General features: G+C 52.3%; 2 protein-coding genes across 4 annotated transcripts; one reads left to right on the top strand and one right to left on the bottom strand.

Moving 5' to 3' along the window:
- The first annotated feature begins 15 nt into the window (after nt 1-15).
- CTSZ (cathepsin Z) lies at nt 16-7,658 on the top strand. Its single transcript, XM_036901870.2, has 6 exons — nt 16-431; nt 811-974; nt 3,670-3,849; nt 5,549-5,699; nt 6,083-6,245; nt 7,066-7,658. The coding sequence occupies exons 1-6, from the start codon at nt 31-33 to the stop codon at nt 7,174-7,176; spliced, it is 1,170 nt and encodes a 389-aa protein (XP_036757765.2). The 5' UTR covers nt 16-30; the 3' UTR covers nt 7,177-7,658.
- Nucleotides 7,659-21,898, bottom strand: NELFCD (negative elongation factor complex member C/D). Of its 3 annotated transcripts, none has more exons than XM_036901867.2 (15): nt 21,763-21,898; nt 17,701-17,816; nt 17,359-17,468; nt 16,446-16,555; nt 15,286-15,393; nt 12,341-12,493; nt 11,998-12,128; nt 11,176-11,341; nt 10,735-10,869; nt 10,207-10,346; nt 9,386-9,500; nt 8,939-9,034; nt 8,721-8,861; nt 8,234-8,363; nt 7,659-8,138 (listed from the first exon to the last, which is right to left on the bottom strand). In XM_036901867.2, the coding sequence occupies exons 1-15, from the start codon at nt 21,847-21,849 to the stop codon at nt 8,104-8,106; spliced, it is 1,773 nt and encodes a 590-aa protein (XP_036757762.1). In that variant the 5' UTR covers nt 21,850-21,898; the 3' UTR covers nt 7,659-8,103. The 3 variants fall into 3 exon arrangements, with proteins under 3 accessions (XP_036757762.1, XP_036757763.1, XP_057359102.1); XM_036901868.2 differs by having other exon boundaries at nt 17,701-17,813; nt 21,763-21,884; XM_057503119.1 differs by lacking the exon at nt 21,763-21,898 and adding an exon at nt 18,513-18,698.
- Between the last annotated feature and the right edge of the window lie 615 nt (nt 21,899-22,513).

The following is a 22,513-nucleotide window of genomic DNA, read 5'->3' as shown; positions in this document are numbered from 1 at the left end:
AGCATCTTTGCAAGTTGGAATGTAGAACGAATGACTCCTGCTCCCAGTGCAATTTTCCTTCGGGGCACCTTCCAAAAAGAGCCCCCCTTCCGTCCGCGGGGGGCGGACTTCTCCCCACGGAAGGCCAGGCCTCGGGGCCGCGGCCCTGCACGCCAGGCCCGGCGCCTGGGGCAAGCCGCCCGCGGCCCGCGGCCGGGCGGGCCAGGCGGCTCCTCCCCGGGCCTGCGGCGGCCCCGCCCCGGGGGTGTGTCCGGGGCGCCCCACCTTAAGGCCGCGGCCGGCCGGGGCCCGGGAGCCATGGCGCCGTCCGTGCGGCCGCTCCTGGTGCTCGTGCTGTTGGCGGGCGCGGTGCGAGCGGGCGCCCCCTTCCAGCCCCGCCGGCCCTGCTACCGGCCGCTGCGCGGGGACCGGCCGGCCGCGCTGGGGGTCAGGTGGGCACCGCGGGGGCTGCGCGGCCCCCTGGGGACCTGCCGCCTCCCGCGCGTGCCGGGAGCCGGGCGCCTGAGGGTCAAGTCCGGCGCCCTTACCGTAGGCGGTCTCTGCCCCACCTGCGGGCGGGACGGGCCCCACCACCCCGGCACCTGGGGCATGATGGCCTGGGGAGCGGTCTGTTCCCGCGTTGGGATGCCCTGCCTCCCCCATACTCTGCCGGGGTGGACGCCGGGGGTGAGACGGGCTCCCCTGGTGATCCGGGTGCTCCTCATGCCTGTGCCCCTTGGGGAAGGGGAGAGACCGGGCGCTGCGGACAGCACTTGTGTTCTGGGCCCCAGGAGCACCGCGCTGACTCCGTTGGTGGTGGTCTCTTTCTAGGACATACCCCCGGCCTCATGAGTATCTGTCCCCATCGGATCTGCCCAAGAGATGGGACTGGCGCAACGTGGATGGGATCAACTACGCCAGTGCCACCAGGAACCAGCACATCCCCCAGTACTGTGGCTCCTGCTGGGCCCATGGCAGCACCAGCGCCATGGCAGGTAGGTGGGGGCTTCTGCTGCCCCTCTGGACAGTGGGCCAGGAAGGCCTGTCCACGCTGCCTCCTTGCCAGCACAGGGGGCCGCAGTCCGGGGCCCCAGGGCCTGTGATTCCGTGCCAGGCCTGAGCCTGCCTGAGCCTCGCAGCCCAGTGGGCTCTGACAGGTGTCCTCTGCCACCCCTCACCATCGAGGGAAGGCCAAAGTGGCCAGTGGATCGTGCCTCCCCTGTGCATGGGGGGGCCTGTCTGGGCCTAGGGAGGGCAGGCAACGCTAGGACTGAAGCCCAGTGACGAGTGGCTCCCAGGGGCCTTCTCTCCCCGAAGGCTTGTGACCCTGGCCATTTTGGATCAAATCAGAAATGCAGACTCACTGAAAGCCCCGCCAGAGTTTGCAGACAGGCAGGTGAAGCTGCCTTTCTGTTAATATTTGAGATGAGTATCTCCCTGGGCTTGGCATATTGAGCAAGGCTGGCTGGTTCTCTCGTTTGGACCGTAGCCATGTGATCACGGTGCGGGCAGGAAGGCCCATGGGGCGGCCGATGTCCCTAACCCGCGAGAGGGCTGCAGCACCTTGTCTTGGGAGAGGAGAGTGGAGGGAGTTTGCATCAGCCCTGGGCTTTCACGTAGCCTAAGGCCTGCCTGGCAGCACACGCGAGGGGCTGTGCCGTCTCCAGTGGCAGCCAAGGCTCCAGGAGCTGTGCTCGAATTCTGGCCCCTGGAGGGCTGGGACATGGTGCCTCCTCCCCGATGTGGGCGGCTTACCAGGCAGGTCTGCTGTAGGCAGGGAATTATGTTAAATGGATTAACAGCAGTGTGGCCACTGCCAAGACTTGCCAAGACTGGCACACACTTGTACGTGTACCATCCCTTTTCAGCCTCCCCAGCTGCTGTGTGTGTGACTGCTTCCAATCACAGATGAGGACGCTGAGGCTCCTGACGGGTCAGGTTCTAACAGCCTGGGGAACAGCCCAGAAGCAAGACCTCCGCTGTGCCTGCCTTTTGGATGAGTGGGGGATGGGGTGTTGACCCCAAGGCCGGCCAGCTGTAGTCGGGGCGTCTAGTAGGGTCTCCCTGGTGGTTCTGCCCCTGTCTCTTTGGGGACTGGTGAGGAGACCCCTGGGGGTGGGGGGATACTTCTGACCTTCAGGAGGAGGGACAGGGCAGGTTGGGTAGACTGAGACTCCATTTTAGGGTGTGGGAGCCCTCAGGAGCCATCAGGTAGGCCCCTGACTGGGAAGGACATGAATGGGGCTCCTGGAGAAGGTGGAACCAGAGGCTTAACCACTGGAGCCACATGGAGACCTTGCCAGGCAGGCTGGCAGGGTGTGGGCAGGCCTCGAGGCAGAGGGTCAGGGCAAAGGCCAGGCAGAATTGGTGCTGGCTGGAGGGGAGGAACTGAAAGAGGGCCTTTGTGGCGGGGCCTGGGGAGGGGCCTTCCCTGGGGAGCTCTAAAGGTCACCAGGGGCCCTACCCCAGCGGGAGTGGTCTGGCAGAAGCCTTGAAGGAATTTAGAGAGGGAGTCAGGTGCTAGGATTCGCCCGCATGAAGGACCTTAGGAGGGGTGGCTGGAGACTGGCCTTTGACTTGGTCGCCCAAGTTTCTGGAGTGGAGCCTCTCCTGGGCCGCCCACTGCTTCTGTGCTTTCTTCCTCAGCAGCTAACACCTCCCAGCAGGCCCTTCTTCCTCTTTCACTGAGAAAAAAGCCCCAGAAGGGGACTTCCACAGGCGCCCGGCACAGCCTCCACCTAGCGCATCTCACCCTCGCTTGTGTTCCCTTCCGTCCCTGGGCACCAGATGTCCGAGCCCCTTGCCAAGGCCCCCCTCCCTGGGCAGAGGGCTGGCCATCGCCGTGAACCGATGCGCTAGGGCCTCCCAGGAATGGATGGGACACTGCTGCGAAGCCACAGCGGGAGAGAGCCGGGGTGTCGGCCATTCCGATGGCAGAGTGGTTTGGTACCAGCAGTGGGGGTGGAGGGGACCTGCACCCCACCTGCAGGCCTGGCTCGGCATGAGGGTGAAGACAAAGAACTCATCTCTGGGTCTGCCGGGAAGTGACCACCTGGGTGTCGGCAGCCAGGCCGGGATTCAGTTAGAAGAAAATTCACTTACACAGGACCACTCGCTGACCCCCTCGTGTGTGCCAGTCTGGTGTGTCCAGGTGCTGAAGCTGTAGCTGTGACCCAAACACAGGACCCAGGGGAAGCAGTCACCATGCTAAGTGGTGTCAGGGACCTGGGAGCTGGCCGAGCTGGGCAAGGCGGCCACCTCTCTGGCCTGTCCCCCCACCTGTGGCCAGGCGCCACCAGCCTTCCCCAAAGGGGCTTATTCTGCTCCCTGGACTTCTCGCCCGCCAGCTGGGTGGCCCTGGGCTGCACTTCTCACAGAGGCACCCTTCTGGGCCCGAGGGCAGGGCCTGGCCCTCTGTTCTTAGCTCTGTCTTTGGTGCCGGTCCAGTGTCTTCCTTCCTTGGGTCCCGTAGCAGGCGCTTCTGGGGCACAGACTGGCCCTGCCCGCGCGGCGCTGACAGTGGGCGTGGGCCGATGCAGCTGTGCCTGGGAAGGGCCACGGGCTGCCTCTCTGGAGAGCTGAGACTCCCAAGAATGGGTCTGCCTGGCAGAGGGCCCTGGGCAGGGCCCAGGCAACTGTGAGGCCAGGAGGGGTGGGTGGGTGCTGACCGCATGGCTGCCGCCCTTGCAGACAGAATCAACATCAAGAGGAAGGGCGCATGGCCATCCACTCTGCTGTCTGTGCAGAACGTCATCGACTGTGGCAACGCGGGCTCCTGTGAGGGCGGCAACGACCTCCTGGTGTGGGAGTATGCCCACAAGCATGGCATCCCGGACGAGACCTGCAACAACTACCAGGCCAAGGACCAGGGTAGGCCCCTGGGAGCCCCAGGCCGCTTCCCGGGGGAGGCGTGGCCTGGAGCCCAGGCTAGCGCACACCTCACACTCTGGGGCAGGGCCGGACGGAGCTGGCTGCCCTCCGCCACCTCCAGCCTGGCGGGGCTGGGGAGCAGGAAGCTGCAGCCTGTCGTCCTTAGGACGGCTGACCTAAAGGACCCGGGGAGGGCACGTCCCTACGGCCACGCTTGGCCCTGGTGTTGAGGTTCTGATGTGCTGCCACTGTGGTGATTTCGTGGGTCGTCGTAAGGTGAGCTCTCGTCGAGGGAAGAGTAAGTTTTCCGGTTTTCCAGGAGTGGGATGAGGAGCGCAGGCACGCTGCCACTCTGGACCGGAAGCCGGGTGGCCCAGGAGCAGCGTCAGCCAGGTTCCCGCCTCGTGACCCTGAGGCAGGGTCATACGCACTCAGGAGGCTTTGGGGCTGAGGGGGCCGCTGCATCCCTGGAGCTGGCACATTCCTTTCAGGCTGCTCCCCCTGGGGACCGAAGGGAGAAGTCCAAACCCAAACCCATAATTGGCAGTTGAGGTCACCTGTCACTGCCAGAGCTTCTTGGGCAGCCAGAGAGGAGGGCTGGGGTGAACTCAAGAGGCCATCTGAGATGGAAGTGAGGGGATGGAGGGACCTGGGTGCTTTCCACCCCCACCCTGTCCATCAACGAAAGGGTGAGCTCCAGCCCGTGTCCTCTGAAGAGGCAGAGCAGACTCTAGGCACCATCCCGCACCCAGGGGGTGCCCTCACCTGGCTCCTGGGCCACGCTGCCCAGCCAGAAAGAAGTCCCCCAGGCTGGTCAGGTGAGGCTTGTTGAAGTGATAAACGCAGTAGGTCAGAGAACCAAGGAGAGGGGCAGGTGGATATGGGAGGAAGCTCCTCAGAATGTAGGTCAGCTGGCCCCTGGGGCGACACCCTGCATGCACTGTGTTGGCATAAGCCAGGCCCCCCTGACCCGTCTGGCACAAAGGGCGAGGTGGGAACCCAGCAGCAGCCTGGCTGTCTGCCATGGTCTTGTCTATGTATTAGCAAACGTGGCCAAAGGACCACCACTTTCTGGTTGTACTGGGCACTGAGCGTTTGGTGTCCAAGAAACAAATTAAACCAACATTTTAATCCTCAAGGAGTTTAATGTCCCAGGGAGGAATCTGGAGATGTACAAAACTAACAGAAACAGGTAACACAAAAGCAGTAGAAAGGCAGGATGGGTGGGCTAAGAAATGAGAACGTCTGGGGTGCAGGAGGAACACAGGTGACCCTGCAGAGTCTTAAAGAACCAAGAGCTGCACTTTTTTAAAGCCTAATTCCTGATAGCTCTTTAAACCAAAATAGTAAGAAAATGCTTGCTTTTCCCCCACGTTTTGGCCTAGTCACTAGCCAGCAAAACAATTATATTAAAAGCTATTAATTTAATTACTCTATTTAGCCATAGCCCTTCTAGCCTTTAGAGGCAAAGGAAAGGGTAACTTCTGAATACCTACTATGCGCTAGTGGTTTGTCTTTTCCACCAAGGCCCAGGGAAGGGCTTCAGTGACGACTCCTTTGCAGCTGAAGGGAGAGCACAACGAAACAGCCCCTGACGGCAAGACCATGGCTCCGTTACTAGCAGTTAGGAAGGTGGGCAGTGGGTTTGTTAGCGGGTTAACAAAGACAGTCTCACACTGACTTCTCTGCTATCCCCCAGCTTGTGACAGGTTTAACCAATGTGGTACCTGCACTGAATTCAAAGAGTGCCACGCCATCCAGAACTACACCCTCTGGAAGGTTGGGAACTATGGTTCCCTCTCCGGCAGGGGGAAGATGATGGCAGAGATCTACGCGAATGGTCCCATCAGGTGAGACCTCGTGACCACTGCCAGTAGGGGTGGGGGGTGGGGGTGTGCTTACATTAATGGGACCAGAGTCCTTTTCACCCCTTTCTGTCTGGCCAGCTTCACTCACTTGGGACACAGCTGCCACAGGAGTTTTCTCAGAAGTAAAGCTAAATAAACTAACATGCCTATCACAGGATGACGGGGAGGGGCCGTCCACTCACGCAGAGGTCCCAGAACTGAATGTGTGCTGTGGGGTTGCTGGTACTGTTAGTGGGGGGACACCAAGTGAGTAACAACAGAAATGTAGGGAGAATCATCTGGTGTTATGAGTTGGACCTACACAATTATTTCTAAAGGTGGTAAATTCTTTCCATTTGAAGTGCTCTTTAACTGCTTGCTCTCAGCTGCGGTATAATGGCAACAGAAAAGATGGCTAACTACACCGGAGGCATCTATGCTGAGTACTACGAGAACGCCTACATAAACCATGTCATTTCCGTGGCCGGGTGGGGTGTCAGCGACGGGACTGAGTACTGGATTGTGCGGAATTCATGGGGTGAACCATGGGTAAGATGCTCCCACTGACATCCCTCACCTTGAGGGTTCTGTTGGCTTCTTAGCTAAGAACTGCGGCAGAGGGGCCCCAGTGGTGTTTAGGGTCAGACCCTTCTGTGTCATGTGGCAGGTGTCTCTGTCCCACATGCCACAGCATTTAGCAGCATCGCTGGCCCCTATCCACCAGATGCCAATTGATCCTTTCCCTGTCCCCACATTGTGACGGCCAAAAATGTGTCCGACACTGCCAAATGTCTGCTGGGGAAGCCCCCCTGGTGGGGCAGCACACCTTCAGAAGTGCCTGTTTAGCTAGCTTTTTCTTGTACAATCGTCTCGTTCTTTTTCCTGTCGTAGTTTCGGCTCTCCTAAATAATGCTGTGGAGTTGTTTTCAAAAATACTTTGTTGAGTTGGGTTGAAAATCCAGAGGAAACAAATGAACTGCTGGAACCTTCATTTCTAAGACCTAGTATTAAGCATTAACAGCTTGAGCCATAGAAATTATTACAAGGTGAGGGATAGTGATTTACGTCAAAGTGATGAAAGGTCTGGTAAATGACTACAGATGGGGATATTAATAGGTAAGTCATTTGATCTAAAGAATCAACATTTCAGTTATATTAATTAGGTTTTAGCATACAGGGCCACATACCCCTCATGTTAAATATTAACCAAGTTAAATATTACACAAAAGATCTTTCTGAGTGGTGGTCCTGGGAAGGGAAGGGGCCGCCGGGGAGGTGCTCAGCAGGTGTGCAGCTGCGGGGTGAGGCGGGGCAGAGGGAGCCTGGGGCAAGGCGGGGATGTTCTGACGGTGGCTCCCACTTCCCCCAGGGCGAGCGAGGCTGGATGAGAATAGTGACCAGCACCTACAAAGGCGGGAAGGGCACCGACTACAACCTTGCCATAGAGCAGCAGTGCACGTTCGGGGACCCCGTCGTGTAAGGCCCAAGTCTCCGGCAGAGCAGCTCTGAGGAAAGGCCGTGAGCCAGAGGGGATCCTGCTGTTCGGGGCACTGGGTTGGAACTGCGTGGTGTGAAGGACTGGGGGCTGATGGTCAGAGCATCTGGCAGCTGGTGGCGGCACGGAGGGCCTAGAAAAGGCAGACCGCAGTGGTGCTGCCGAGACTCGTGAGGGGAGTCTGGCACAGGGTGCCCCTAAACACCCACACAGGGGGCTTTCCCGCCACAGTGACCGCAAGCAACCATGTCCCTGGCAGGGAGTGACCCACAAGTCAGCAAATTACATGACCTCCATTTCCTTCAGTTGATGGTTTGGTATTTTCTATTTGGCAACTGTGGTATTTAAGAGAAAAAACAGGTCAGCATCACCAGTTCGGGTGCCACTTTGGAATGAGTGGAGGGGGGAGGCAGCACGGCCATTTTACTTTGCCCAAGTGATGAATAAAACCCATGACTTCGCCTGAATGGGGCCTGAGCGTGCCTTATTCCACATGAGAGCAGGCTTTTATTTGTTCTTGGAAAATTAAAACAATCACAACAAAATACCAACTAATAATCGGGTTTTGTCAGAAAACTGAAGTCAGCTTGAAGTCCTTCCCCTGAGTGTCCGGTTCCCAGCTCCCACCAGCCCAGGGCTGACAGGTGGGGCCGTCCCAGGAGGCAATGGGGACGCAGCTCCTCTGCAGGCGGGAGTGGATACTGTCAGCAGGCCCCGGGGGGCAGCCTGGGTGGACAGGAGGGGAACCATCCCTGGGAGTTTCCTCTTGCACTGCCAACATTTTCCCCTCAGAACAGCTATCCAGCTCCTCCCATCAGAGCCCACCTCCCTAAACAGCAGCTTCTTGAAAGGGTTTTCCGCAATTGGTCTCCTCTCCTGGAATGTTCTGCTCAGCTCTGCAGGATGCTCTAGTTAGTTCACCAGGATGAAATTGGACTTGCAGTGAGCTTGAACAAACAGAAGGAAGAGAGGCACTGTCTTAGAGACGGGAGATAAACAGTGACATTTGAAACTAGAAAAGGGACATGCATGTCAACCCTACCTATAAATTCCGTCACAGGGTCATGTTCGCCTTCCGTTTTAATGGTGCCCACGATGCTGTCATTTTCCAAGATGGGAAGGAAGAGCTGCACGAAGTCAGAGGTGTAGGGAGGGGCAATGACGTCCAGAACCTGCGAGGGGAGCACACCCGGTCACTCCTCCCGCACCATCCGAGCAGCAGCCCGCCAAAATGCTGATGAAATGGCAGCTGACTTGGAGAAAATCACCCTCTCCTCCCCAGTTTTTTGCTTCCTGGTGACAATACCAATCTCCAAAATTAAGACACTCAAGTGGTGATGTAGGAAAAACACACAAATGGTTCCTACAAGCAGGACCCGCTTGGTAAACTGGGAATCTGCGTCTTTGTCATCACCATGATCATCAGAAAGCAGAGTTCTCAGAATTAGATACAAATGAACTAATTAAGTCAAAAAAGGCACTGCTAATGTAAACGGTATGAAACATGAAACAAATGGTGTACTGCTGACCTCAGTTACAAAATAGCGAATGAGTGAAATGTCAGTATCCAGCTTCTCCAGGCACTTCCGGATGTAACTGACAACAGGAAGAACGTAACCACGGCTCAGCAGGTGCACCATCCTGTCCAGCAGGGTCTTCTTTAACTCAAGCTGCACGAGCAGACAGGCCAGTTAGAGCGGGCCCTCTCCCCAGGCTGCACAACAATCCGCGCAGGCCGCCTGCTCACCTGCTCCATCACGTCCAGCTGGGAGTGCTCAGTCTCAAAAAGCTTAACGAGCAGCTGCAGGACCTGGGGGTGCAGGAGCTGGTGACAGGTGCTGATCTACAGAACAGGCCAAAGGGAGCCTGGCTGAACACCACGGGCGGGTCCCAGGGCTTGCCGTCAGCACACGGAGAACGGCCGCCACTGTCACAGCCACCAGACGGCTTATCATGGGCCGGACGACAGCCGTCCTCGACACCGGGCCCAGGGCCGGGCAGCTTCTGTGCCATTCCTCATCTTTCAGGGACACTTGATAATTAAATCTGTGGAGTCAATGAAACTAGTTCCTTCCAAGGAAGATCCTCATCTGGGACAGAACTAGCTGGCTTTGAGTATCTTCTGAACTCTCTGACTAGATGAGCTAGAAGCACAGGCACCAGCAGTGTCAGGCACAGACAAGGACCCTCCTACCTCGTCCAGCAAGGCCAGGTGCACCGGGGTGTGGTCGGTCTGCAGCTGGAAGTACCTGGGCTCGGATACAGTCCAATCCACCCACTTCAGCACACCCATTGCTACCACGGGAAACCTACAGGTAAATAAGGCAGAAGGCTTCCTTTAAACAAAGCTTTTAAAAAACAACCAGCTGAGTAAGTTTAAGAAACAATTCAATCTATCCCATCAACTCCCTCTTCAATATGCTCTGCCAGGGAGACATGTACTGCCAGCAGTCGGATGGGCTCAGCAGCCCCTCAAATGTGCAGTGCCAGGACAGGAATCCGGTTCTCAGCTTACTTTAAATCACTTTACTGGTTTAAAAGAAAAAGATCATCAATGCAAAATACTCAGTGAGTTTAGTGGACTGAGTATTTAACAAACCCTTTCTTTGTCCTTAGGACAAATTAACAGGCAAGATACAATGCCTAAGAGGACATCTTATTTGTAAGCTTATTTTTAGTGAATGCTTATTTATAAAATGGCATAATCACAAGTCATTTCTACTTAAGCAATAATTTGTTGGTCCTACTGTAAATAGACCCCACAACTCAATTTTTCTAATTCTGATTGGCCTCCCTTTTTAAGTCTCATTTGTGAACAGACTTCTGTCAAGCAGACCCCTGAAAAGTAATCATGCTGCTGAAACAGGTTAAAATTCTCTACATACATTCAAAAATAGATAAATAAGGTAAGTACCTATGATGCTTTTCTTGTATTTCTTGAACTTTTAAAATGAAAACTCAAACCACCTCCCCCCAAAAGGATTACATTTAGAAATAAAATTTTATTTTGCTTACCTAATACACTGATAAAGTGTACTCAACTCTGCCACTAGCTCAGAGGCCCCTTTGTTCTCATTGCAACACAAATTGTGAACAGTCTCAACAGCTTTTGAGGTTGACTTCAGTTCATCTTTATTGATGCTCACTCGCTTGTTCTGAAAACACACACACACGCATCAGTGAGTTCTCTGGAGGGCATGGCCTCCCAGCTGGATACTGGTAAGCAGATGTCCGTCACTAATTTGTCAAACGTCACACACATAGCATGTAGGAAGTGAAAGCCAAGGAGACTGTCATCTGTGGCTTAGGGAAATCAGTTTCTTTAGTGACATTTCAAATTACAGTTTGAACATGTATTACAGATGCTATGTACAATTTCTTGAGACATTTAACACTTTGACTATTTTATGTATAATCACCAGAAAAGGTATTTCTGATACAGTTGGGCTCCTGATTTCCTGCAGCCTGAATTCCCAACTACGACCAGAGAGAGGAAGTTACATAACTCCCTAAAAGTCCCTGAGTTCCTGGAAAAGGTAGTACCTTTTTCCAGGTCTCAACCACGCTTGCTGCATATGCCAAGATATGGATATACTTGTGCTTGTGGTCCTGGTTGATCCTGGCCCCGGGTTTGAAGAGTGACTGCATGAACAGGTCCAGGAAAGCCGGCACCCGGATCTGAGGAGACACACCACACTTGCTGAAGAGGACGCAGGGAAGACACGCAGGCGAGTCCACACACTTAGGTGGGAGTGAGGGCGTGCCCGCTCACACCCACCCCTGCAGCGCTCAATACAGGCGGTGCTCTAATATGTGCAAGGGTCGAGAATGTGATGGGGAAGGACCAGGACAAAGGCAGAAACATTTCACCAGGAATCTGCACTCATTGACTAAAGACAGTTAAGAGAAACAAAGACTTCCCAAAGTAACCCTTCCAATCAGCATTCACGGTGTCCCATCTTATTAAAATGAAAAGCAGCTTACAAGCTCAACAGGAGGTGGGTCCATGCTTGTAAACATCTTGAACAGGACTGTGATGTCGGCCGGATTCAGGGCTCCTTTGGACAACATAGCCCCAAGGGCCTGGCAAGCCCTGGGGTAGGAGGCGGCTGTGCCTAATGCCAGTGTGATCTGACTGGCATCATGGCCTCTTGGTGAAAAAAATCACAGGTGCCATCGTTAATAAGGTGGCTCCCTGCCCTCTCCTTCCTCTCTCCCGCCCGCCCTCCTTCCTTCCTGTTTTCATGTTTAAAGCTCTGGATCGTTGAGGTTCCTCTGTTTTCATTATTTCTGTCATCACTGGTGTACTGACTGACCCATGAAAACAATACTGAGAACTGACTGGGAAAGAACGGCACAAATACAGCTTTCAGACTTTCCAAAAGGAACTATATACTTCTTAAATACCTTATGAAGACTCCTTTAGAAAATAAAGCTAATTAAGAGCTAATTTTGTTCTGTAAGATATGGACTATAACAATTAGATTACTGAATAATAATTTCAGGACTACTGTTACTTGTTATTGATGAGTCCCAATATATGCAAGTACAGGTTTGTAAATCCAGTGAACTGGATAATCAAGTACTTTACAAGACTGTTATCAAAGCAAAAGTTTAGAAATCAAACTCTCTCTCATTTAAAATCACCCTGACGTTTCCAGCTCTACTAGATAATAGGAACTTGACCTATATGTCAAAATAGGAGGACTGGAGTCTTTGGCTACAGAAACAGGGCAATGGGGGGGTGGGGAGGGGTTGTGGGGAGCACCCAGTGAGGGCCAGGTAAGCAGAAATACTGTGTCTCACTTCTCCTGGGCAAAGCGCTGAACTTCCTGAGCGATCCTGCGCACGGCGGAGCCCCCCTGCTCCTCCTGAGCCAGCACGGACATCATGGCTTGGGCGAACAGGTACGTGTGCTCCCCATGGCACACCATCTTCTGAAAAATTGTAAGGAGAGAGTTTGGGCTTTCATGACTGTAGCAGTGACAAAAGTGGGCAAGAGAGGCTCCAACAGTTGTGCCCGGCAGTGATTATCCTGGAAAGGGCCTTCTGACCTGGACATTCTCGACAGGGAAGGAGCATTTCACGTTTGAAAATGCGTGACCCAGGTCAGCCCTTGAATCGGAGCTACATGAACTAAAGAGCTTACGGCAAACTCAGGGAGGTTCTTCTCAAGGTTTTCTTCTCCTCCATCCAAAATCGTAGCCAGCGAGGTTCGAAGCACTCTAGAAAACACTTCCAGCTGCTGGCAGGCTGTGGATACACTGGTTATCTCCCCTTGATAGCCTGCGTCAGAAATAAGCTATGGTACAAAAATAAGAAACCAAACGAAGTCAACAAGTAGTGGCCACATTCTCACAGCAAGTTGGCTTGTGGTCGGTGTTTGGGGTCAGGTGGTCTCAGGCCTCAACCCTTTCCCCTGAGCCCCGCTCCACCACCAGCTACATGTGGCCCAGGCGAACCACCCTGCCTCGGTTTCTCCGTGTGTAAGCCGAAGGAGGCAAGCCAGGCATTCCTAACGGCCCCTTCAGAGCACAACAGACTACAGAAAGCCTCCCGTCCAATCCTAGAACACAGTCCATGTTTATCAAAACACACACACACACGTGTCTATGCTTTTCTTTCTCAATGTTAAGACTTACTCAGGTGAAATGATGAAGACCCTTAGCAAAAGCAGCAAGATCTTTCAAAGGAAAGAGGCCACGAACCACCAACCTTCAAAATAACCCTCGCTCTGAACACTCTCATCTTCGCTCTGACTCCAGTACAGGCAGGCCTCAGGGACACTGCAGGTCAGGCCCAGGCCACCGCAATAAAGCAAATGTCACAGGGAAGCCCAGCAAATAAATATTTTGGTTTCCTGGGGGCATATAAACTTGTGTTTACACTGTACTGTCATCTATTAGTGTGTAATACATTATGCCTTAAAGAACAATGTATGTACCTAATTAAAAATAGTTTATTGCTAAACATTGCTAACCATCATCTGAGCTTTCAGGGAGTCGTAATCTTTTTGCTGAAGGCAGGTCTTGCCTTGCTGCTGGTGGCTGCTGGCTGATCAGGGTGGTGGTTGCTGGGGGTGGGGGTGCTGGGACAAGTTCTTAAAATAAGACAATGAGGTTTGCTACATCAGTTGAACTCTTCCATTGATGAAAGATTTCTCTGTTGCATGTGATGCTGTTTGATAGCATTTTACCCACAGTACCACCTCTTTCAAAACTGGAGTCAATCTTCACAGACCCTGCTGCTGATTTATCAACTAAGTTTATGTCATATTCTAAATCCTTTGTTGTTAGCCCAACAGTCTTCACAGCATCTTCACCAGGAGCAGATTCCATCTCAAGAAACCTTCTTTGCTCATCCAAAGCAGCAGTCCTCATGCATTCAGGTTTGATCATGAGTTGCAACAATTCAGTCCCATCTTCGGGCTCCATTTTCCGTTCTGCCGCCTCATCTGCAGTTCTTCCACTGAAGTCTTCAATCTCTTAAGTGTCATCCATGAGGGTTGGAAACAACTTCTTCCAAATTCCTGTTGATGTTGAATTCAACCTCTTCCCATGAGTCACAAATATTCTTAATGGCATCTAGAATGGTGAATCCTGTCTAGAAGGTTTTGAATTTACTTTGCTCAGATCCTTCAGAGGACTCACCATTTATGGCAGCTATGGCCTTATGAAATGCATTTCTTAAAAAATAAGACTTGAAAGTTGAAATGACTCCCTGATCCATGGGCTGCGGAATGGGTGTGGTATTACCACTCAGAAAATGACATCAGTCCCACTGTCCGTCTCCTTCAGAGCTCTGAGTGATCAGGTGTGTTGCCACTGAACAGTAATATTTTGAAAAGAATCTTTTTTCTGATATATAGGTATCAACAGTGGGCTTAAAAGAGTCAGTAAACCATGTTGTAAACAGAAGTGTGGCCATTCAGGCTTTGCTGTTCCATTTATAGAGCACAGGCAGAGTAGATTTAGCATAATTCTTAAGGACTCTAGATTTTTGGAATGGTAAATAATATAAATTGGCTTCAACTTAGAGTCACCAGCTGCATTAGCCGCAAACAAGAGAATCAGCCTGTCCTCGGAAGCTTTGAAGCCGGGCACTGACATCTCTCTAGCTACAAAAGTTCTAGACAGCATCTTCTTCCAGTATAAGACTGTTTTATCTACCTTAAAAATCTGTTATTTAGGGCAGCCACCTTCATTCATTACCTTAGATCTTCTGGGTAACTTGCTACAGCTTCCACACCAGTTACTTCTCACCTCGTACTTTTACGTTATGGAGATGGCTTCTTTCCTTAAACTCATCAACAACCTCTGCTGGCTTCAGACTTTTCTTCTGCAGCCTCCTCATCTCTGTCAGGCTTCACACAGTTAAAAAGTCAGGACCTTGCTCTACATTAGGCGGTGGCTTAAGGGAATGTCAGGGCTGGCTCGATCTTCTATCAAGACCACTAAAACTTTCTCCGTATCAGCAATAAGGCTGTTTTGCTTTATCATTTGTGTGTTTACTGGAGTAGCACTTTTAATTTCCTCTGAGAGCTTTTCCTTTGCGTTCACAACTTGGCTGACTGCTCGGTGCAAGAGGCCCGGCGTTCGGCCTGTCTCGGCTTCCTTCACGCCGTCCTCACTGGGCCAAATCACTGTCAGCTTTCAGCTGAAGGTGAGAGGCGCGCAGCTCATCCTTCCGCCTGAGCACTCGGAGGCCGCTGCAGGGTTACTGTGCCTCAGGGAAGACGGAAGCCCATGGACAGGGAGTGAGGCGGGGGAAAGGCTGGTCGTGGGAGCAGTCAAAATACACACGACATTTATCTATTAATATTAATTTCACTGTCTTATATGGGTGTGTTCTGCGGCACCCCAAAAACAACTGCAATTGTAAGATCAAAGATCATTGTTACGGATCACCAAAATACGTGTAGTAATAATAAAAAAGTCTGAAGTAGTATGAGAATTACCAAAATGTGACAGAGACGTGACATGAGCAAATGCTGTCGGAAAAATGGTGCCAACAGACTTGCTCAACCCAGAGTGACTGCCATCCTTCAATGCCTGAAAAGCAGCAGCACGAGTGGAGCGCAGCCGCTCCTCCTACCTTAACGGTGAAGTTGAGCATCAAACAGTCTGGATGGGCTTCAGCCAGTTTGTAAAAAAGATCTCTCCATGTGGTATGTGCGATCATTTGTTCAAGCCATGCTGGGGTCTGTCAACAAACAACAGGCAAGATAAGAGGCCTGGCTTTAGCTTAAGTAAAGGTCACACTGTATGGACCACCACAAAACATTCCAGCTGCAAGAGTCCCTGTGTCTGCTCTGGCCATGCAGTCCCAGAGCTGGTGACTCCACAGGGACAGTGAGTGGCCGAGCTGGAGCCCTGAATGCCCACACGGCTTTGGGAAGGCTAGACTCCACACAAGAGTGCCCTGAAAGGCATCCTGGAGACATGTGGGAGCCTAGTGCAAGCCTGTGCAGCGGAGCTGTGTCACATGCCCATTAAATGCCAAATCAGCTGCAGGCCCTCGGTGAAAGAGAACAGGCCATTTAAATAGTGCGGGCAGTCCGTCCATCACCATGTGTGGGGCCATGAAAATGTCTCTCAACTCGCCTTCTGTGTGGCTGACAGACCTGGGGGCCTGAAGCCACCTTCCATATGTGCCAAGGTCAGGCTTTCCATGGCTGACTCTCACCGCTGATGCGGTGTCAGGGTTCCTAAGGCAGTCCCGATCCTCGGAGAATGGGGATCTGGTGACAGGCCACTGTGGCATGAAGGCTCCCTACTGACACTGCTCAAACTTTCTGAAAACTGCACTATTGCCTAACACTCCATTCCTTCCTTCCCCGCTGCCTTCAGGGGTCAGACCTGCACCATGGCCCCAGCCTCCTCTAGCCCCCACCGTCTTCCCACCCAGGCGGGCCCTCTATGATCTCCTGCACATCCAGGCCTGTCTTGGCATCTGCCTCTAGAGGACCACGCCACTCAGGAACCTGCTCCCTGGAGGCAGCGTGAAGTGGAAGATGTGAACCCGCTGTTTCTCCTCGCAAGCTCAGGACCTGCATGCCCCTTGGCAAGCAAGGTCTTACTATGTGGGGCACAGCATTCAAAGGGCAAGTCTGACTCTATGCAGTCTCCGTCTCACACCTTGACTTTAGCAAGCAGCTCTTACATCACTTACCTAACATGCGACACTCCGTGTGCACAGGGAGTTAGCAGAAGACCCTAGGAACTGGAATTTGCAAAAGAAAACAGATTCCTCACCTCTCCTTCTTCAGTAAAAATAGAATCTGCTTTGCGGGGGTCAAAATGCTTGATCAACAAACTCTTCAAGTGATTTTCCACAGTTTCCTGAACCTGCACTGGTTCAACACCTGAAAGAAAGTGAAAGCACTAGACGGAGAGTGGCAAGCCCTCAGTTCCCGGCCTTCTTTAGAAAAAGCAGACAGATCAAGTCTGTACGTGAACCAAACCAGAGAGCTGCTCCTGCCCTCTTAGGATTTTGGACCTCTTATAAAAATATTAATTAATCATATTCAACGGTAAGACCCCAAAAGGAGCATGGGCAAAACACACAAGGATGCCTGTCTCCATGGGAAGGACAGCAGTGTCTTTGAAGCCTTGCTAAGGACAAGGACAAAGTGCCAAACTGGATGTGGAGGACGGAAAGACATGCCCCTACCCAACAGAAGAGTGCGGTGCCAGCAAGGGGGACACGCTTGTATCTAATCACTGTGACAGCAACGAACTGACTAGTTTCCAGGCAGCACTTACTCCATGATGTCACCTGCACCCAATTCAGTGGATTTACAGTAAGGCTCTACTCTGATCATATTAGCTAAAAGCCATAATCATACTCAGTCCTAAATTATCCATCATCTACTGCTTGCTATAATAGACTTCTTAAAAATGACACATTGAGCATACACTATATAATCCTGTAATTCTACAACACAGTAGGGAAAACAGTTCAATGAGAATCACATTTGCAGGCTATCTGTAAACCTCAACTATTGAATCAAAAATAAGAATCAAGGAGACAGAGATGGGCAAGAAGTTCTGTTCTTACTTAACAGAAATCTTAAAAACCAGGACAACAAACAAGACCTACAAGGCCCCAAAGGTCTGTTAAAGTTGGGGGTGGGGGTGAGTAGCCAGACCGGCCACCACAAAGCACCTGTCTGAATGAGCCACTCAGCCAGCAGGTTGACAGTCTGGGCCACAGCAGTGTAGTTCTCCGATAAGAGCTGGATAACATTCTCCGGAGATCCTCCTGCCTGAAAATACCTAGAAGAAGTAACGACACTCAAAAGGCAGGCAGGACGGATGGACAATCACAAGGAGGTGAGGAGGGAGACGGTGAGGCTCTTAAAATTTCTAAGTGGCAGGGACCCCAGGAGCCTTCTGTTCCAGTATCACCTTATTCTTACTCTTACATATCATCTTCTGGGTCTGTTACAAAACTTTCTCTCAATTATTCCCCAGCCTCCGCTCCATATAAATAACCTTCCTCACATACCTCTTCAGAGTATTAAAGATGGAGGGCTCCATTATATAGTCCCGAGTAGAAAATTTATGGAGGCATTCTTGCTGGACTTCTGCATCATCTTCTCCCTCTCCATAATCATCCTCCTGCTGTTGGTAAAAATAGCCATGCTGTTTTTTCATTAATGTAAGTATTCTGTAATCTTCTAATTTTGTATAATCTGTCCATTTCAAAAGTGTTCCACATACATTATTTCATTTCACTTTCGTGACAATCTCATAAAGTGGGCTGGACAAGTAATGCATGGCTAAGACAACAGAATCCAGAATCACACCAAGTATTTGTATTGCAACTCCACCCTGGCAAACGTGGGTACAGCAGTCATACAGGTCCCCTCATCTCCCCAGGTGTCCATTTCCTCGTCTACCAAACAAAGATCGTACTGCTACCTACTCCCATTCGGCTACTGTGAGGATTCCAGAAGCTAATTCTTGGAGGAGCCAAGCATGGCACTTGATATGTAGTAAGAGTTCAACAGATGTTAACTTTTGCTATTACTTTCACTATTATCATTTCCTATGTGCCACTGAATGCTTCCCAACAAACACTGATGAAGTGACTCTTGAAGGCATAAGCCATCAATATACTGTTAGAAAGTAAAGATCACTGACTCGCTGTTATCAGCAGTCCTGCTGGACAGTAGCCCTGTGTGGAAGCACCCTTAGGCGGTTAACAGAATCTGTCAACATGTGATGACAGGGGACCAAATGCCCCCCAAGGTCTGCCCAGCTTTAATGCTGTCATCCCAACCAACAAGCAGATGCTTTTGAACGCTTAGGCTGTACTGGACACTGTGCTCGTCATCAGGAACCATAAGGGAATGTAAGACAAGGCATGGCTCTTTCCACCGAAGGAGTTGGCAGGCTAGCAGGAGAGAGCAACCTCCTGGCAACGGACGGACGTAATGGGGAAAGAGCTGGACCAGCAGGCAGCCAATTATGGCCCACAGCCAACTCCGGCTCTTCTCTTGCTTCTGAAAATAACATTTTATTGGAAAACAGCCACACCCTTTTAACGTATTGTCTGTGGCTGCCTTCCTTTGTAACGGCAGAGTCGAACAGCTATGACAGAGACCTGCAAAGACCTGCAAAGCCTGAAATGTTTACCACCTAGACCTGCACAGAGAAGTTTGCCTACCCTTGGTCTAGACTAACATCCTGAAAGCAATGCTTTGGGGGGAAAAGGAATGAGATTCCTTTACCTTGGACACTGGGGAGTCTGCTCTCAGACATTACTTGTGTGGGGAGCCTTGAGCAAGGCTGTGAAGGAAGGTGACCTTCACCTTGAGACTCAGCCTCATATGCCTGTGTTCTGGGGCTTCTACCCTGGGCCTTCTCTTGGGTCATGCCACCTCCCTGCCCACAAGTCTAGAATTTAGCCTGGATGTCTGTCTCCTGAGCTCAAGACTCAAGCATTCAGCAGTCTACTCGCATTTCCATTTGGATCTCCCACTAGTTCTCCGAATTCATTAGGTCCCAAACTGACCTCATCTTTACCCTCTAAACAGGTCTTCTTCCTACAACCCAGACTCAGTAAAAGGATTCCATCACCAAACCCATATACGTAGGAATTGTCCTCAATTTCTGCTCCCACACTCCACACCCACATCCTGTCATAAAGACCCATCAGTCCCCACACAGCCATCCGATTCGGCCCCTCTATCCATCTTCACCTCTGCCTTTCCTTACTTGGTGTATGATGAGATAGCAGTATTGCCCAGCAGCTCAGTGTCTGGCCTTCCTTCCAATCATCTTTCACAATGATGCCACACTGATCTTCGTAAGCCACAAACCTGTCTCTCCCTTGCTCAAAGTTTTCTATCTTCCTCAGAAGACATCTGACCTCTAGCTTGACCTTAACCTTCCACTGTTCACCTGGCCAGACTCACCTCTTGCCACTGCCCACTGGCGATCTGCAGTGGGACTAAACTACATTTCAGTAGCTCTTAGCTTCTATCATCAGCACTTAGCATCACTGTTGCCTCCTGAGACATCTTCCGACCTCCCCAAATCCACCTTACAGGGTGTCAAATGAACAGAATTTGGGTCACAAAAGTTGACCTATCATTATCTTTGAGACTCCAGCTCCGGCCACCCTCTTCTGTTACCTTTGCTTTCTCTCCCTCCTCCAAGTAGGCACAATTAAAACAAACATGAACATCAGGGAGTCAGGTGGCTCAGTTAGGATCATGATCACAGTTCTCCAAACATGAGACTCCCGCTCTTGTCAGGGGGATCTGGCCTGGCTCTGCCATTCCTAACTGCATAGGTTAGGGCAGCTGATAAAATGAGCACACTGCACTAGGCGGCCCTTAGCTATGTCTTAGTTCTAACACTCTGTGACTTGAGGGCTCAATGACAAGTACCTGCCATTTTGAACAGGAGGCTCAAAACACCAACCTACCACTAAGCTAACTTGGACCCTTAAGTGTCTGGCACGTGGACCACTTCAGCGGTTTGGTAGTTTGATAAAGTGGCTGTGGGGACAAAGGATCTGGGTTGGATCACCACTGCTTCATGTATAAGTTTTATGACCTTGGACAGGTCACTCAGTCTTTTTGCCTTACTTTCTTAAAATGAGAACACTCAACTCAAAATCTTGAGCCTCGAACGAGCTAATGTGGGAAAGCACCTTGCACCTGACTCGGCACTCCTCTTTAAGTCTCCACCACTGTGGGATCACCCCACCTCGAACTTGCAGTGTCACTCCCTGCCCCACAGTCTTGAACAAGTCACACTTGTCATCAGCCCTCAAAGGCCCTTCAGAACCTGACCCCTCCAGGACCTCATGACACTGCTTTCAGGAGGCAACTAACCACACGGGCCACTTTAGGGTCCCAGGAACACAGCACCCACTTTGCACCACCACCACCACCCCCTTTCACCCAAGTACACCCCACTTCACCCTTTCTTCCTTGGAAATATTAATTCAATATTTCCCAAACATACCTTATCTTGACTCTTGTCAAGGAGCAAATTCCCAGGCTCCCTTCCAGACCAACTACCACTGACCCTTGAGCAACGTGGGTCTGAACTGCTCAGGTCCACTTATACATAAGTTTTGGGTTTTTTTTTGGAGATTTACAACAATCAGAAAAAACACTTTTTCTCTAGCTTACTTTATTGTTAAGAATGCAGAATATATATAGCATACAAAATATGTGTTACTCAACTGTTCGGTATCTTCCTTCCGGTCATAGCAGGCGATTAGTACTTAAGTTTTTGGGGAGTCAAAAGTTATACAGCCATTTTCTACTAGGGGGTGTGGTGGGCACCCCTAACCTGCTGTTGTTCAAGGGTCAAATGCACACCCATCTTCAGCGAGGGACCTGAGCAGCTTTAAATATGCACTTAGGGTGGGCTTTGGGGTTGGCACACAGTTGGGATACACAGGCCAAGGGGGCCCCCAGTTACAGCTTTCCAGCCCGTCTCAGAGAAGGGGAGGCCCCCTCCTCGGCTTCCATGATCCTTGGAGGTCAAGGCTGGACGGCCCTTCCGCATTACTTGGCCCAAAGACTAAGTCAGCCCAGGGAACTCACGAGTTTGGTTTACAAAACAGGAAAACGTGTAAGGACGCCCCAAGTTACACTTTCCCCTCATGATGCTGATCTGGAGTTTTTTGAACACCACGTTCCGCCTTCGAGCTTGTGTCCTGCCGCCCCGGGGGTCTCGGGAACCAGCGCCCGGCACGGAGGCTGCCCGAAGCGAGGGGTCCACGGGCCACCCCGCGTCACCACCCCCCGCGCAGCCCGAGCCCTCCGCGGGGGGAAGCCAAGTCTGTGCAAACGGAGGCGGGCGCGCAGGGCGCCCTCCGCGCGGGGGCCCCGGCCCGCGCCTCCAGCCCCGCGGGCCCTCAGGGGAGCGAGCGGAGGGTCCCCCCGCGCGCCCGGGCCTCGGGGGTGGGCGCGCCCGGGGGGGCGGGGCGGGCCGTGCTTCAACGACACGCCGACCGCTGGGCCGGCCGCGGCGGGGCGGGACGGCCAGCCAGCGACGGAGACCCACAGTCCCCGTCGGGGGCGCCCCGTGCCCCCCTCACCTGGCCGCCGTCCGCCTCGTCGCCCCACTCGGCCGCGCTCCCGAAGTAGTCCTCCTCCATGATGGCGCCAGGCGTGGCGCCCGCCATCCTGTCCGCGAGCGCACGAACGCACAGCGCGCATGCGTACGGCGGGGAGAGCGACCCTGCGGCCCCGCCCCCCACGGCCGCGGGCCTCGGCCCCAGCGGGAGGCGGGGCCGGGTCGGGGGCGGGGCTCCAGGGCCCAGGGCCGGGCGGGAGGCGGGGCCTAGGCGAGGGGCGGGGCACAAAAGGCTGCCTCAGGATTCAGAGGCCAGGCCCCACACGTGTGAGGACCCAGTGGCGGGAACGTCCCGAATTGATCCAGGAACACAGCCTGGTTGGGTCCCAGGGGTTTTAACCCCGGACAGAAGGTTCAGACTAGACTCACACTTGACCTGGATTCGGGTTCCAACTCTGCCTTTTCGCGGTGATTTGGTCCTGAGAGCATCAGTTTCCTCATTCAACAGCAGGGCTGACTTAGACATAGCGTCTAGGGCCCATGCAAATGTTTTAATTTATTTCAAAATCAGAAGAACAATGCGTATGATAAGAATGAATCCAGTCTGGATTATATTTGTATACATATAATTGGTATAAAGAACTAATGCAGTGTAATATGTAATTTTTAATATTTCTTTGTGGGAGAATGGTCCACGTAGGCACAAGTATCTAGGTCCTGCAAATGTCAGTGCAGCCTTGGAAAAGAGGGACTACCTGGTGGGATAGTTGCTA

This window comes from Manis pentadactyla, chromosome 5 (genome assembly GCF_030020395.1).
Source record: "Manis pentadactyla isolate mManPen7 chromosome 5, mManPen7.hap1, whole genome shotgun sequence".
NCBI classification, from domain to species: Eukaryota; Metazoa; Chordata; class Mammalia; order Pholidota; family Manidae; genus Manis; species Manis pentadactyla.
This window is presented reverse-complemented; position numbering and strand designations above follow the sequence as displayed.